The 15,718-nt window shown below is 39.0% G+C and overlaps 1 protein-coding gene across 2 annotated transcripts in view; it reads right to left on the reverse strand.

Moving 5' to 3' along the window:
• The window catches only part of Pla2g4a (phospholipase A2 group IVA), a 134,516-nt gene that overhangs the window by 86,664 nt on the left and 32,134 nt on the right, over nt 1–15,718 (reverse strand). The window contains exons 1-2 of one of the 2 annotated variants that reach the window (XM_085841764.1): nt 11,006–11,160; nt 10,817–10,898 (exon numbers count right to left, since the gene is read on the reverse strand). In XM_085841764.1, coding sequence (XP_085697890.1) covers nt 10,817–10,898; nt 11,006–11,014 — 91 coding nt within the window. In that variant the 5' untranslated portion in view covers nt 11,015–11,160. Of the gene's footprint in view, nt 1–10,816; nt 10,899–11,005; nt 11,161–15,718 lie in introns of those variants that run through there. The other variant, XM_021162091.3, reaches the window with a different exon arrangement.

A 15,718-nucleotide genomic window follows, 5' to 3' on the forward strand; every position in this document is an offset into this window, starting at 1 on the left:
AAAGCCTACTGTGTTCCCTTGCATGCCCGAATCTCTATACTCCACTGAGAGTGGAGGATCTGTAGAGCTTACAGGCTACCAGGCTGACCTAAAATCACAAGCTCCATATTCAGTGAGAGACGTTGCCTCAAAGAAATCAGACACACTATGATAGAGAAGGATGCTCTGCAGCATCCTTTGGTCTATACAAGTGTATGTGTACAAGTACACATTATATCACACACTGACATGCATATTACACACATGCACAGAAGTATATATGGACAGAAAACAAACAACAGGCTTTAACTCAGTCTCTCTAAGCCACAGCTGCAGCAAATAAAGCAATTTTAAGTATTTTCTGTCTGTACTACACTGTAAATCCTAACAGGGATCCATTACTTCTTATCCAGTATTGAATGGTAGAATGGCGAAGCCAACAGCAAATTATGAAATACAAAACATCACAAGAATATAATGAATATCATAAAAGGTTATCTAATAATGAGAGACACTGAGGAACAGGTAGGTCTCACTATTGGCTCAATCTTATCTCCATTCTACTCCTCAGTAATATGCCATAACTCTCGTAATATAGCCCCCATTGTTTTTGATTTGTATCTCAAAAAAAATTAGTGCCAGCCACTTCTTCCAAGTGTATTTGTATTTCATCTGTATTTCAAAGAAAGACTGAAAAACAAATTCTGAGTCTCCCTGAATAGTTCCTTACCAGAACAGGAATGCATCAGGGTAGGTGTTTATAGGTATCAGCCCATGCTCCCTCCAGAAAAGGCTAAGAACTGGAATCCTTCGGGCTAAAAGTACTGAAAGGTAACACCAATGAATGGTGGAAAATACTGAAGTGGAAAAAAAAATACATGGTATCTGCAGATCTCCAACAAAATTCAACTTTTGTTGCTTTTGTATGACCATTTTATTTAAGTCTCTGTGGTACCATTTAGAAGGGAACAAAATGCTTTTGTTGTAACTCTTAGGTCTTGGGAGACAGCTTAGTTGGTTAAGTCCTTGCTGCATACACTTAAGGACCTTAGTTTACCCAATATGCACAAAGCCCTGAGCTCAATCCCCACTTAAATCTCAGTTCTGCCCAAACCAGACAGGCCTGCTATCTTAACACTCGGGGAAGGCAGGAGGATCCGAAATTCAAGGTCATCCTAGCCTATGTAGTGAGTTCAAGGCCAATCTGTGCTACATGAGGCCATGTCTCCAAAACAACAACAACAACCCACCACGTTTCATAGAGTCACAGAAAGACATGAAGTATAAGTCTTGAGAACTTCGCTCAGCCCCTCTGGTTATTTAACAAATAGTTATGCTGTGAAGGAACCTGAGAAGAAGATGTAACTGTCACTTCAGGTAACAGTCAATAGTGAATAGACATGAAATGGCTGAGCAGCTTCCCCCAGGTCACACAGTTGACAAACAGTGGCCACGTGAGCCTAGCAATACACAGAGTGCTGGCTCTGGCCTCTGCACAGCTTCCTCTTTGGTGGGAAAGCCACATTCAGTGTAGTTCCTTGCCACAGATAGGAAGCTTCTCTTATTTTTTTCGAGGGACTTGGCAAGCCCTGACTACACAGGGACACTAAGCATTTATCAGTAAGGACCTTAGTGAAAGAAAGTTGCTACAATAAGCCTTGGTTATGTTTCCTTAATATTTCTTTTCCAAAGTCAAAATTCCCATGTTGCTATTACAGTTTATGTTTGAATTTTATCTGAAAATTTACGTAAGTGATTTCACTGAAGCCAGACATGACAGTGCATGCCTGTGATCCCAACACTTGAGAGGTAGAGACGGAATGATAAGATGTTTGATGTTTAAGTTCATCCCCAGCACATAGAGTTCAAGATCAACCTTGGCCAAAACAAAACAACAACAACAAAAACAAAACAAAACAAAACAAAACATCATCAACAACAACAGCAAAACTTGAAGTATTTTGATATATCAAAGGAGCTGTAAAAACAGAAAATAACTTCCAAGGATGGAGATGTGATACTAGGTGATATTCCAACTATATCTGTGTTATATTTAATTACCCATTCCAGTTCTACACAACTCTAAAAACATAAAAGTTTTTTATTTTCAGGAAAAAAACTTTAAAACATTAAAAATAATATGCTAGACATGTTTATACAAATGTTTAAAATTCTAGAGTCATGGGGCTATTTTATTTGACACAGAAATTTTAAGAAAGTACTTTGGGAACTTAAGAAAGGTTAATCTCATTTTTTTTAAAAAAAGTTAATTCCTTTACATTTTAATCATAGCCTTTTATAACTTTTTCAGCAAAAAAAGAATGCTTTTAGTCCATGCAAAGAAGACTGAGAACATAACTGAACTGTAAGAGAGATTTGGAAAATAAGCTTTTGTTCTCACTTGACTGAACATTGGCCTTTCAAAGTGTACATAAAAGTAAAAGCAGGAACTCAAGGATGCTCCTGAATGAGACAGGAGTGATGAGGGCCAAAATGAGTAGATGATGGCTGAGCCTTCAAAGCAGCACATGGGCTGGGTGCAGGGATCCCTACTGGGACAGGTAATGAACTTTCTCTTCAATGCCACCTATATATACCTATACTGCTGTAACCCTCTTCTGCGTACTCTATTAAATAAAGGGTGAAATTCTCTAAACTGGGTGAAATCCCACCTAGCCAAGGTTACTGAAATAGACAATGGCATTGTTAACTGAACCCCTAAGACTTAAATTAATACACACACACACACACACACACACACACACACACACACACACAAACCTCTTCAAATTTAAGTGCAGAGGAAAATGCCTAAATGGACTCCTAAAGTTATTTGAAAACTCACATAGAATGTGAGGATCTAAGCAGACGAGGAAAACATTCCACTTTAGCACCTGGTACTTCTCCATGCCTAACACATTCTCTTCGTTGTCACATAGAGTGAAGACATGTGAGATAAACATGTTAGGAGACACTTGACTCATCTTGAAATTATCTCCTCTGAAATGACCGCTGGGGAATAATTTCATTAGATTTAGAGCCCTTTAAACTTTTGGGTGGACTCAAAAACATTCCAAACATATTAGTAAACTCTTTAAAAACTCATATTCAGTCATATCCTAAAGGTTGACCCTAGAGAAAGAAATTACCAAATACACACGTCAGGGTAGCAGATGGGAAAGAGCAAGGTCAGTCAGTTCCAAAGAATAAGATTTGAAATTCTGTAATTAAAGTACATAATTACTAATAAAAATCTCTATATTGTGTGCTTCAGAAAACTTCTAATAAAATGTGGACAGAAATAACACAGACATTTATAATCTGGACAGGAGGAGTAACATAAAGCTATTTTTCCAATTTTCTCCTCACTGAGGCAGCAAAAAGAAGCTCATCAACTTGATTTATTTCCCCAGTACTCCTTAAGTTCTTAGTTGAGATGTTTGAGAATATTTACATTTTTATGTGGATACAGGAAATGGTTCCACAACAACAGGCAGTGTATCGAGCACACAGATAAGTAACTTAATGCTAACTGATATGTTCACATTTCCAAGACAAAGTAAACAAAGTCAGAGGGAGGGCATGTAGGTTGTCTAGAAACAGGGTGCTTGTAATGGGGAATCACTAGGACTTGTGGTCTTTTGAAGAGGCTTTAACCAGGTGGACTTAAAGGAGGAATTTACCTTGATGCTTTAAAAACAAGACTGAAAAAGGTCAGTCGGGAGATGGCTTGGTAGGTTGAAAACAAAAGCATTTTGTGCAGTCGTGGTGATGTAATTATGGATCCACAGAACACATAAAGTCAGGCAAGCCACTAAGTGTCACAATGTCCTCACAGAAAGAAGGAGATTTCCTGGAAGCTTGTATGTCAGGTAGCCAGGGTCTGAAGCTATGAACAAGAGCTGATCAAACAAGGTGGAAAGTATAACTGACTGACACTTGTAGAGCTCTATGACTATACATATGGGCTGTGGTATGCATGAAAAACATTAACACACATGAGCATACATTTGTATTTTACACACACACATACACACACACAATTTTAAAATCAGTTGTAAAAAAGATGGCAATCTTTCCTGAAATTCACCTGAGTTTTAACTTTCTTGCATTCCAAAGGGCTAGAAAGCTATGCTTCTCACCCACTGTGTGAGGCCTGATCTGGTAGCCATGGGTCTGGGGTCAACATCATTATCCTATGGAGGTTCACAAGTGCTCTTTATTGTTGCACAAACTAAGAAGAAGTCTTCCCTTAGGGATTTCATTTCCTGACAAAAGCAGAAGGCCAGGACCCATAAAACCATGGAACTGAAGATGGAGGCCAGTGAAGTCATCATCAATGCTTGCTGCAGGCTTTCCTTCTGCACTATAGGAAATTCTAAACACCTAGAATTCTTGTAGTTTCTTAGGGAATAAGGGAGACCACCCACACTCATTACCTTTAATGAGTTGGGGCTTGGTCTTAAGTTTGCTTTTTCTTGCTATGGTCAAAGACCAAGACCAAAAGCAACTTGGGGGAGAAAGGCCTTATTTCATTTCCTACTTATTTCAGTCCATCACAAAGGGAAGGCAGGGCAGGAATCTAAAGGTGGGAACTAAAGTAGAGGCCATAGAGGAATGTTGCTTACTGACTTGCTCATAATGGCTTGCTCAGTCAGATTTATAATATGACCCAGAATCACCTGTGCAGTGGTTTCCATATGACCTCAACTTGTGTCACACTGACCAAAACAGACCCAGAGTCAAACCCAAAGTGACTTAGAAATGTGCTAATTGAGTGTTGCTTTCCCTGAGTGTGAGCATAAAAAGTCACATGACCACTCATTGGTGTGTTAAGAATGATTGATCACTAGAATGCAAAATATACAACACAGTAGATTCAAGACTCACTGAGCATTTGCAAATATCGTATGCTTAATAATCACTTTGTACATGGACATGTAGTTAAAACTTAATTTTAGAGGCATTTTGATCATTATTTCTGGAATGTCATGGGTGGTTGTTCTGCATTGTTTAAGTGCCAATTCAGAATTGTTGCTGACTCATAAGTGAGCATCTCTCTTGAAGATGGAAGTGGAACTTTAGAGTATCTCTTTTCTCAGAAGCTAGTAAAATCAAGGCATACCATGAATGTCCATAAAAACTCTTCCATGGCACTAAAGAAATGGCTCAGCTGTTAAGAATACTTGCTGTGAATTCCTGATGCCTGAAGCTGAGATCAAAACTATGCAAGGATCAGGTTCCCTGCATACATCTTTAAGTCCACATTTAAGAGGGGCAGAGACAGGACAATCAATAGGGCTTTCTGGCTTTCGGCTTAGCCAAGAAAATGCAATCTCTTAGTTCTAAAAGAGCCCCTATTGCAAAGGAAGAAATGGAATAAATAGAGGAGGACATCTGACACCTTCTTCTAACCTCCACAAGGGCACAAGCACACACACACCCACACCCACACACACACACACACACACACACACACACACACATGCAGGCACACACGAATACATATATACATACATACAAATCTTCAAAAACACATTTACATTCTGACAGTAAACTTGATTTTACACCTCATATTCTCTGGCAATTTGTACAAATGATGATATTTATTTAAATTTCACACAGACAACACATTCTTAACAAGATTTGCCTTGTCTCAACCAAAGCTACTTGCAGAGGTGAATAAAACAATGTTTATAATGCTGCAGTGGTTAAAAGCAGAGGAAATACCAGGCAAATATGATATAGTCTAGTCACAAACTAAGATGAAGGAGCATTAAGCACTAGGAATCCCTTGGGATAGGAGATGCAGCACTTAGGTGCTTGGGAATATTCATGTGTATACAGGACCTGACAAAAAGGCGACCACTTGAGTTTGAGTAGGCACTGAGGTCCTTGGAGCAATAAAAAGAAACAATGCACTTTTGCTACTAGTATCCTGGCTTAATCATGGTTCCAGTCTAATGAATTTCAGGATCAAAGAATGGAATTGTGATGCAGGATTTAAATCTCTGTGTTTGTTTCTGTTAGTCTTCTAGGTGAAAATGCTTAGTCGTGGAATTGCGCAGTCGTTATAGGAATTAGAAAGCAAAATAAAGGTGGTAAGGGGCTTATGGTATTTGTTTTAATAAGTACAAGCAGTAAAAACTAAAAACACTTGGACGTTTACTCCACTATTCAATATTGAAGCTGTACACATAAGGAAGAATGAAAACCAACAGAAGCATCCTGCCTGCTGAAAGTGCTCAATGGATCGTCCATGCCTACATCACTTACATGCTTGATCTTCATCTCCTTGATGAAACTTCTCAATTTTTAATAAAATTTTCTGGTAATCATATAAATACTATGACCCTGTAAACATGTACATATCACTCTTAAATTGTTTTGTTCTGTTTAAAAGTCCTCATTAAGCTCTGCTGTCTCCTGAGCAATGAAAAGGAAGGCCTACCTATGATTCTATAAGTATCTTTAGAAGCCCGATATTTTTAGGGTAAAATCCGCAGAGGAAAGTTCTCAGTGTCCAATAAAGAGGCCAAGAAAAGCCTTAAGAGTTTGGTATGCTATAACATACCTGGAGTCCCAGCACTGGGAAGGCTGAGGCAGGAGGAGTTCTGTAATGAGTTCAAGGTTAGCCAGTGCTACATAGCCATGTCTCAATAACAAATAAACACAAAATCCTCTTCCATAGATACCAACAATAATTACATATTAAAATCTCTACATTAGTTTTTAAAGACCCCCTTGAACAAAGCCCAATAGACTTGTTGTCTCATCTCTTCTAAGAGAATGAAGCTTGGCTTTACCTGCATCTAAACTCTAGAACTGGCCTCTGCTGTCCCATGACTTATGTATTCCCTGGCACTTTTTAAAATTAAGAAGCAAGAATTCAGTACAGGAACTCAAATAGTTCTGCTCTGCTATGTGTTTGGTTCCACAATTAGTTCACCATCATGGTTCTGTTGACATAGGGAGAACTTACTGAAATCCTGCCACCAGTGCAGCCGTTCCTCGCAGGTACAACTTCTGTGAGAAAAGTCATGGAATAAGTGTCACACCCACCAAGACTCAGCTCCCAACCTATGCATTCATGCTGCCTGTTACGTGCAACATGTAAGATAACTGACTATGACTTCAAAATAAGAGTATATCAATTTAATGCAAACTACCTATTTTAGAAATGAGAGTATGGTGATGATCTTTAGCCAGGTGCAAATTTGAACTTTATGCTGCATTTCTAACAACCTTGACCACACTGATGCAGAATGTGTTTGGTTCTGGGACATTAGATACAAACAATGCACAGTAGTATCAACATTTAATGCTTCTAAGATCATCAGCCATGCCCAAAAGAGACTGACAACTATCTTGTTCTTGTTTGCCTTAGGGTTCTGGTTCTCCTCCTTGTGTATTCCTACTTCTGTCACATCATTACCTGATATTAGAAGCTGGCAACAATGCCCCACCCCTTTAAAAATGTAGTCAAAATGCTAGCCATCATTCTTCTATACCAACATGTAGAGCTAACATTTTCTTTTCAAATAAATGCAGGAAGCATAAAATGGAAATATGGTGGGGCTGGAGACATACCTCTGCAATTAAGAGCACTTGTTGCTTTTGTAAGCTTGGTTCCCAGCACCCACAGTTCCAGGGAAGCATACCTCCTCTTCTAACTTCTACAGACACATGCATACACATAAGCAAAACACTCACATATGTAAAATAAACATGGAATAGGGATTTCTGCTCTTCATGTGTTCCAGGTCTTGGGAACACTGACTAAACACTTGATCATTGAGCCTTTCACCTATATTCAATGGCAGTTCCTCTCATTAACCCTACTTTTAAAAGAACATATCTGGAGCCCAATGGTCTAACCTGTGTCAAATCCACTGTAGGCACGGAAATCAACTCAGCACTATTCTCATTAGTCTACTTCCTGGAGTAATTACAGTAAATGCCTCAGGTTCCAAAGGAATCCAGTCCACACCAGGTGACACTATCAGAGGCTTTCCTATCAGTCTAGACTATCAGAGGCCACACAGCTCTAGTTAATATACACATATGCACAGTGAGTCCGAGTCACATCCCAAGTGTAGCCACACCCATTGTCTCTACACAACAGAACGATTATTGGTGGAAGAGGACCGCGGCTGCTTTGTCTAAGAGATAAAAGCCATATTTGTAAAAGTCAAATCAGGACTATTGTTTGCATGGCTGGCAAGTTATTGGCACAGGGCTTCACAAGAGGAAGAAAGGCCTTTTCATTTAACAGTTGACCCATTCCACTCCCAGGATTTTTGACTAAGGGTTCTGGATCAGGCAAGAACAAGGCAGCTGCCGGTCTCTCCGGGACATGGTTGCTAATATCAGAAGCGGTAAGTGTTGGCCATGTACTTAGTATATGCTTTTTTTTTTTTCACGGAAAATTCTGACTTAAAATGACAGAAGGGCAAAGAATTGTAAAAGGTCAAATAAGAATAAAAGGACCACAGTGACAAGCAGGATTAGGCAGGCTAGACAGAAGCATGATGTTCAAGGCACTAAACCAGTGAGTCTCATTAGTTTTGAAGAAATTGCTATTCTTATGCTCAGTTCTACTGTTCAGCTCTACCAACACCATTAGAGTCAGCCCCATTCTTCTTAATGTTGACTTCCACCAACCTCCTGCTTCTTCTGCGTTTACTGATGGAATGTGCTAAGTCTTTACAGTCATTCTTTTTTAGTATTTAATTTTCTCCTCTCTCGGCCTTTTCACTACTACTTCAAGCAAGCACAAGTCCTTCCTAGTCTTTAAAAACAAAACCATTTCCTGATTCTCCACCAAACTACTTCATTTGTTTAAACATCTAATCTATTGTTGTCCGAACATTTTCAGTGAAAACTTGGTCCTGTGATTGGCCACTTCAATGCCATCCAATTCTTCCTACCACTTAGACAATGGTCTCCCTCCCAGACCCTGGATTCCTTAGTGCTTGCTGTCCTAGCCATGCATACTCATCTAGTCTCTATTACTGACTAGCAATGCTGGACCAATGCTAGCCACTCTCCACCCAAGATTCCTTCTGCCTGAGATTCCCCCTGCTCACCATCATGGAGCGTCACTCTGCAGATGTGCTGTGGTCAAGCACATTCTGTTCTCCTCCATGGTTCCTGAATCATGACCTCTTCTCCAAGACAAGCCACAGAAACTAGCATTTCCCACCCTCTCAGCAGATCACAGGAACTTTATTCTTCCCTCTGACCATTAAGAAATTCTTTGGCCACCCAGTCTAGTATAACAGTAAGTCATAAGATGCAACTGATTCCAGAAGAGGCTTGCCTCACACCTTGGAGGGGACAATTATGTCCAGATAGGTCAAGAAAAACACTTAAGGAGACAAGCCTTGCTGGGTTCCAGTTTTATCAGCAGGAGACATGATATAGTCCCCACAAAAACCCAAAGCACAGGACTAGAAAAACACCCATCAGATCTGCTGAACTAGAGAGGCTCTCAAAGGGTGATGCCCAAAGAAGTCAGGGAACTCTGCACCCTGATCTGTCTCTCTGTCTCCCTACCCCCTCTGTCTGTCCGTCTGTCTGTCTCTGTCTCTGTCTCTGTCTCTCTCTCTGTCTCTCTCTCTCTCTCTCTCTCTTTCTCTCTCTCTCTCTCTTTAGAGATAGTCTCTCTACATATCTATATAGTCCTGGCTTTCCTGGAACTCACTATGTTGGAATTAAATGTATTTGCCACCATGTTGGGTCTATCTCTTCATTTAAGTGCCTTAAAGATGTCTCCATAACAAAGTGATAAATGTACATATTTCCCTGGCTCCATGAGCCATTTTCCCATCAAATGAATTGGGAGCTAAGGAAGCACTACTCGTTCACCAGTTGCTCAGAAGCCCAAGTTAAAAAGTGGGAGCTTGCCCCATGCTTGTAAGTGTGGGGAGAGAAGAGAAGTCTTGGGAACGCAGTCCTGTGTGATCCAAAGTTAGCCACAGCCAAAATCAGACACACTGAATTGAGTCGGAAGAGACACTGCTGATGTCTACTTCACAACCAATTTGCTTCCTTGCTGATGGTGAAAACCCCCACACACCTGGTGTCAGAGGTCTTAGCTGAGAGTGATATGTGGGCTGAGGAGAAACAAAACAAATGTGTTTCTGACACGTGCAGTGGGTTGCTGCCCATGTGCCCGGCCGTTTTAAAGGTATGCTTTTTATCCTTTCTCCAAGACTTCTGAGGGTTCAGCCACCCATTACCCCACTATAGCAATACTCAAACACAAATTCACCTTCACCATATTTACACATTTTTTTTTCTTTGCACTCCACACCCTTGAGCTTTGGTCTTCTCAGAAGAACAAGGAAAAGTGCTGCTGAGCATGGCGAAGGAGACAGCCAACAAGTTAATGCAACCTGATCCCCAGGCTGTGTCCTACACCAGTTTCTATAGCTATCCCATACATAATAAACACTCAGAGGCAGAAGAATTCCGAGCACTGCACTTTTTAATCCTATAAGCACAATACCTCACAAAGGCAACCTGTTTGAAGTCCTGACTCAGCACTCTTTCCAAATAGGATGAAATAGAATGTTGAATTCCACAGAGCTATGTCACGAGATTGTCATTTTGTCGGACTGCAGTTGCTCTCAGCTAATGTAAAGACAAAGTAAATGGCTATCCCGACAGATGACAAACAGCCTCAGGATGGTTCAGACATTCACAGGTAATTGCACTTAAGGAGGAAAAACCCCTGGCTTATCAAGGAATCAAGCTACTGAACAGTAAGTCCCCCACCTCCTGAGACATACATAATCCCCATCTCCAATCGCACAACAAATCAAGTACTCACGCATATCGCCAAAGGTCCCCTTCGTTACTTTGGTGGCACGTAGAACCACAACAGTAAACTTATGGGAATACTGGTGTTCCACCTAGAAATCAAATAATAAGAAACATAAAACAAGTATTTCCCAAGGAATCTCATTGTTTCCCTGAGACAGATTAAGAATAGGCTCGCTGAAAACCAGCACACACATACCAGAAACATTTTGTGATGCTAGGGTTTGCTCCTCTCTTCACTCTCTCTTTTCACCCACCACAGAATCATTGAGGAGGTTAGCTCTTGCCTTAAGCCTTCACTACAGCTTAACTGTGAGCATGAGATAGTCTTTGCTACTTGGAGGGGAAAATGTAAATCGGGATTGCAGGCAGAAGGAGCACAATTGGGCTTTGTCCTCTGACTAGGAAGTGTTGCTCAGAGAGGTGAACCCTAGCAAGAAGGTTTTATCACTCAGGCTTGTTTGCTTCTCTTGCTGCTACCCAGAACCCACCAGAAGTCTTCTGCATGACATTTCTGAGGCAGCGGTCAAAATACTCTGGACCCAAAGCAATGATAAATGAACTACTTTTATTGATTTAAATGCATTTGTTATAAACTATGTTCAAAACAGTGTTCTGTTTTTTAAGAGCTTGGAAGTCTGCACGCACATAATAAAGTTAACAGGGAGGGGGGTCATTAAACACCTGGCTGAAATGGAAACCGGATATCTCACAACCTTACTCACTAAAACAAACAGGGAAGTAGGAATGTACATAGTTTTCAGAGCAACTAAAAAAAAAAAGACAAAGAAAAGAGGAAAGAAGAAAGAAAGAAAAAAAGAAAAAAAGAAAGAAAGAAAGAAAGAAAGAAAGAGGAAGAAAAGAAGAAAGAAAGAGAAAGAAAAGAAGAAAGAAAGAAAGGAAGAGAGAGAAAGAAAGAAAGAAAGAAAGAAAGAAAGAAAGAAAGAAAGAAAGAAAGAAAGAAAGGGAGGAAGAAAGAAAGAAAGGAAAGAAGGAAGGAAGAAAGAAAGTAGGAAGGAAGAGAAAAATAGTTAAAACACGTTTTGTTTCTTGCTTGTTTCAAGCTTATGGAAGTCTACTTCAGTTAATATTAATACACCTACCAGGAAGATAAAATGTCTACAGTTATTTTTTTAAAAGCTAGACTGGAAGGACGCCTCAGCAATTACGAGTGCTTGTTGCAATTCCCAACACCCACATGGCAGCCTACAATTTCCTGTAATTCCAGTCCTGGGGTCTCTGAGGCCTTCATCTCTGCGGGTATCTGATACACAAGCACATGTGCAGGCAAACCACTCAAATATATAAAACAAACGAATCACTTTTAAAATTAATTTTTTAAAAAATCTGAGATAATGGCAATATTATGGAGTAGTGGTAATTTATAGGCAAAAGGCTTAAAAGATAACTGAGGCTGACTCACAGATTAACAGGGTCTTATGTAGCCCAGGTGAGCCTCTGAGTCCTCCAGCTTCTGCCTGTGGAATAGCTATTACTACAGGCCTGTGTGTCTCCTCCAGCTCCTGTTAGGCAGTGCCAAGGATCAAGTCACTTAATTTAAATAAACACACTAAGTAATGTGTTTTATCATGGCATTCTTAAACACACATGTGATTATAGACTGTCCTGGTTCATACTCCTCTCCTAGAGCCCTCCATAAACTTCTGCCTGTCCCCCTTCCTTTCCATATCAGCATCCTCCCTTCTGTTCTCATGGCACATACAAGCCATCACCCTGTCTTTTTCACCTCCCTCCTGAGCTTTGCATACCCTCTGATAACTTCCCCTTTACTTTCAAGATGTACACACACACACACACACACACACACACACACACGTGTTTGTGCATAAATTTAAGGCTAGCTTCCAGGTATGAGAGGCATGTGGTACTTTCTTGATCTGGGTTATTGCATGTAACATAGCTATTTTCAGTTTCACCTAATTTCCAGCAAAGGTCATTATTTCATTTTTATGCCCAAACAAAACTTTTTAAATGTATATGTAACACAATTTACTCATTCATCTCTTGATGGATATTTTGGTTGCTCCCATTTACTAGCTATTGTGAAGAAGACAGCAATAAATATTTGTGTGCAATATCTCTGTGGTAGGATGTAAAGTCTTTCAGATACATACTAAGGCATGACAGATCTGGGTAATATGGCAATACTGTTTTCAACTTTCTGAAGAGTCTCTACTTCCATATCACCCATGTCAGCTTCCACTCCCTCCAGTAGTGAATCAACACTCCTCTTTGTCCATATCCATGCCAGGATTGTTATCATTATAGCTAAAGATGCTGAACATGTTTTCCAGATTTACTAGCCATTTGTATTTCTCTCTCTCTCTCTTTCTCTCTCTCTCTCTTTCTCTCTCTCTCTCTCTGTGTGTGTGTGTGTTTGCATGTGTGCACATCTGCATTTGAGTGTATTTACTCTTATGTACTGATGGAAGACAAAGGCCAGTATCTAGTGTTTTCTCAACCTTCTCTGTACCTTAATTTTTTAATTCAGTGTCTCTCTGTGAACCTGGAGCTCTTCATTTTGGAAAAAAAAGAAAAAGGCTGGTCCATCAGCCCCCAGGATCTATTAGTCTCCATCACTCATTCCCCAGTACTAGAGTTACAGATGTGTGCTACTGCTGTGCCCAACTAATATGGATGCTGGAATCTAAACTCAGATCTTCATGCTTGCACAGCAAACACTTTATTCCCTAAGCTAATTCTTAGTACTATTTCTTGTGCTTATAGAGTTGTTTTGAAAATGTCATTGTTTATGTCTTACATTATAAAGTTTATTAATTAGTACTATTGAAATTCCAGGTCTTTCAATAGGGTTTTTGATTCAGTGTGTGTGTGTGTGTGTGTGTGTGTGTGTGTGTGTGTGTGTGCATATGTGTGTGTGTGTGCGTGTGTGAACATTTGTTAAAATGGTTGTCATTTCTCTAGTGTGTGTTAAAAATTAGGTTGCATTAGCTGTATGGAGTAAGCCCACTACAAATGTGAAAAATGGTGAATGATATGCCAGGTGGACATTAATCCAAAAAAAAAAAAAAAAAACAGGTTTGCTATTTTAATTTTAATTTCAGACAGACCAAACATTAAGGAAGAAAAATGATCAGGAATAAAGAGGAGCATTACTTAGGATTAAGGAGTAAATTCTTCAAGAAGTCATAATAATTCTTAATATGTATGTGTCAAGTAATATATCATGAATACATGAGGCAAAATATAATATATAAGAGCAAGAAGAAAGAGCAAGATCTGTTATCGCAGCTTGAGATTTTAATAGCCCTCTACCAGTAAGATACAGCAAGCCCAAACCTAGTAAAGACATATTACCTTAGAGCTCAGTCAGTCAACCATGTAAATATCTACAGAGCATCTCATCTACCATCAGTACACTCATTCTTCTCAATCTCATATGCACATTCACCAAAGCAAACAATAAGCACTCCCCAATGTATTTAAAATACAGAAATAAAACTGTTTTCATAAGGCAGGAAATTAAATGAACTAAAAATTAAAGATTGAAGATTCATAAAGTCCCCCAAATACACAGAGACAAGTGCACACATAACAGGTGAGTCAAAGAAATAATAAAAGAAAATCACAAATAGCAGGAATTAAAGGAAAAATAGAATACAGCTTAGGAAAATTTATCTAACTGAGAGGGTAATCTATAGTATCCAATTCTTTGACTAAAACGAAGACAAACATCCAAAATAAGTAAACTAATCCTCCATATTAAGAAACACAAAAGCCCGGCAGTAGTGGCACACATCGTTAATCCCAGCACTTTGGAGTCAGAGACAGGCGGATTTCTGAGTTCAAGGCGAGCCTGGTCTACAAAGTGAGTTCCAGGACTGTCAGGGCTATACAGAGAAACCTGTCTCAAAAAACAAAAAACAAAAAACAACAAAAAAAGGAAACACAAAAAAGGAACAGGTTCGAATACAAATAAGCAAACAATAGTAAATTAAAGCCAATATCAATAAAATTGAAATTCAAAATGAGAAGAGAAAAAGCAATATCCAAAAACAAAAACAAAAACAAAAACAAAAACAAAAACAAAAACAAACAAACAAACAAAAAAACCTTCCTTCTTTGAAAACACTAGCCCAGGTGTGGTATTGCATGCATTTAATCTCCACATTAAAGGGCTGAGACAGGGAGATTTCTGTGAGTTCAAGGCAAACTTGTACTATATAGTGAGTTCTAGGATAGCCAGGGTTACATAGTAAAACCCTGTCTCAGAAAAGTAAATAAATAAAACAAAATAGCATAAATTCAATAAACCTTTAACCAAGGCATTTCAGAAATGAGAATGTGGGTTATTTAGTTTCAGAAATCAAAAAGCAATAAATTTCATGGACAACAAAATGATAGTAAAAGGAATTCTTAAAAAATTGATTCAAAATTGACAAAAGTAGGTAAACTAGAACAATTCATTGGACAATCCATCAAAAGAAAAGATTCTGAATACCACACATTTGACAAAACAAAGTGAGTCAGGGATAGATAACGTTCCCAAAGAGAAAGGACCTAATCCACTCGTGAGTTCTACCAAATGAAAAACTATAAGAGTTATGTACAATCGAATTCCAGAGGATAGAAACAGGCAGAGTAGTACTTAATTCACTGCTGGCAGCAGCATTACTTGAACTTCAAAACCAGATAAAAATATTACAACAATAGAAAATTATAGACTAATGTCCCTCATTACCATAGATGCAAAAGTATTCAGCAAAATATTGGCAAACTTAGTCTAATATTTATAGAGTCACAAGCCATGGAACTTGGCAGGCAATGGCTGGGACTAGAAGCCATTATCTTAAGTAAAATGATTCAAACTTAACAGGAAAAATAAATTTTCTTTCATATGCATATTTTAGACTTAAATTTTTACATGTAA

The sequence above is a fragment of the Mus caroli genome, unplaced genomic scaffold (assembly GCF_978045245.1).
Source record: "Mus caroli unplaced genomic scaffold, Mus_caroli_1 scaffold_1, whole genome shotgun sequence".
NCBI lineage: Eukaryota > Metazoa > Chordata > Mammalia > Rodentia > Muridae > Mus > Mus caroli.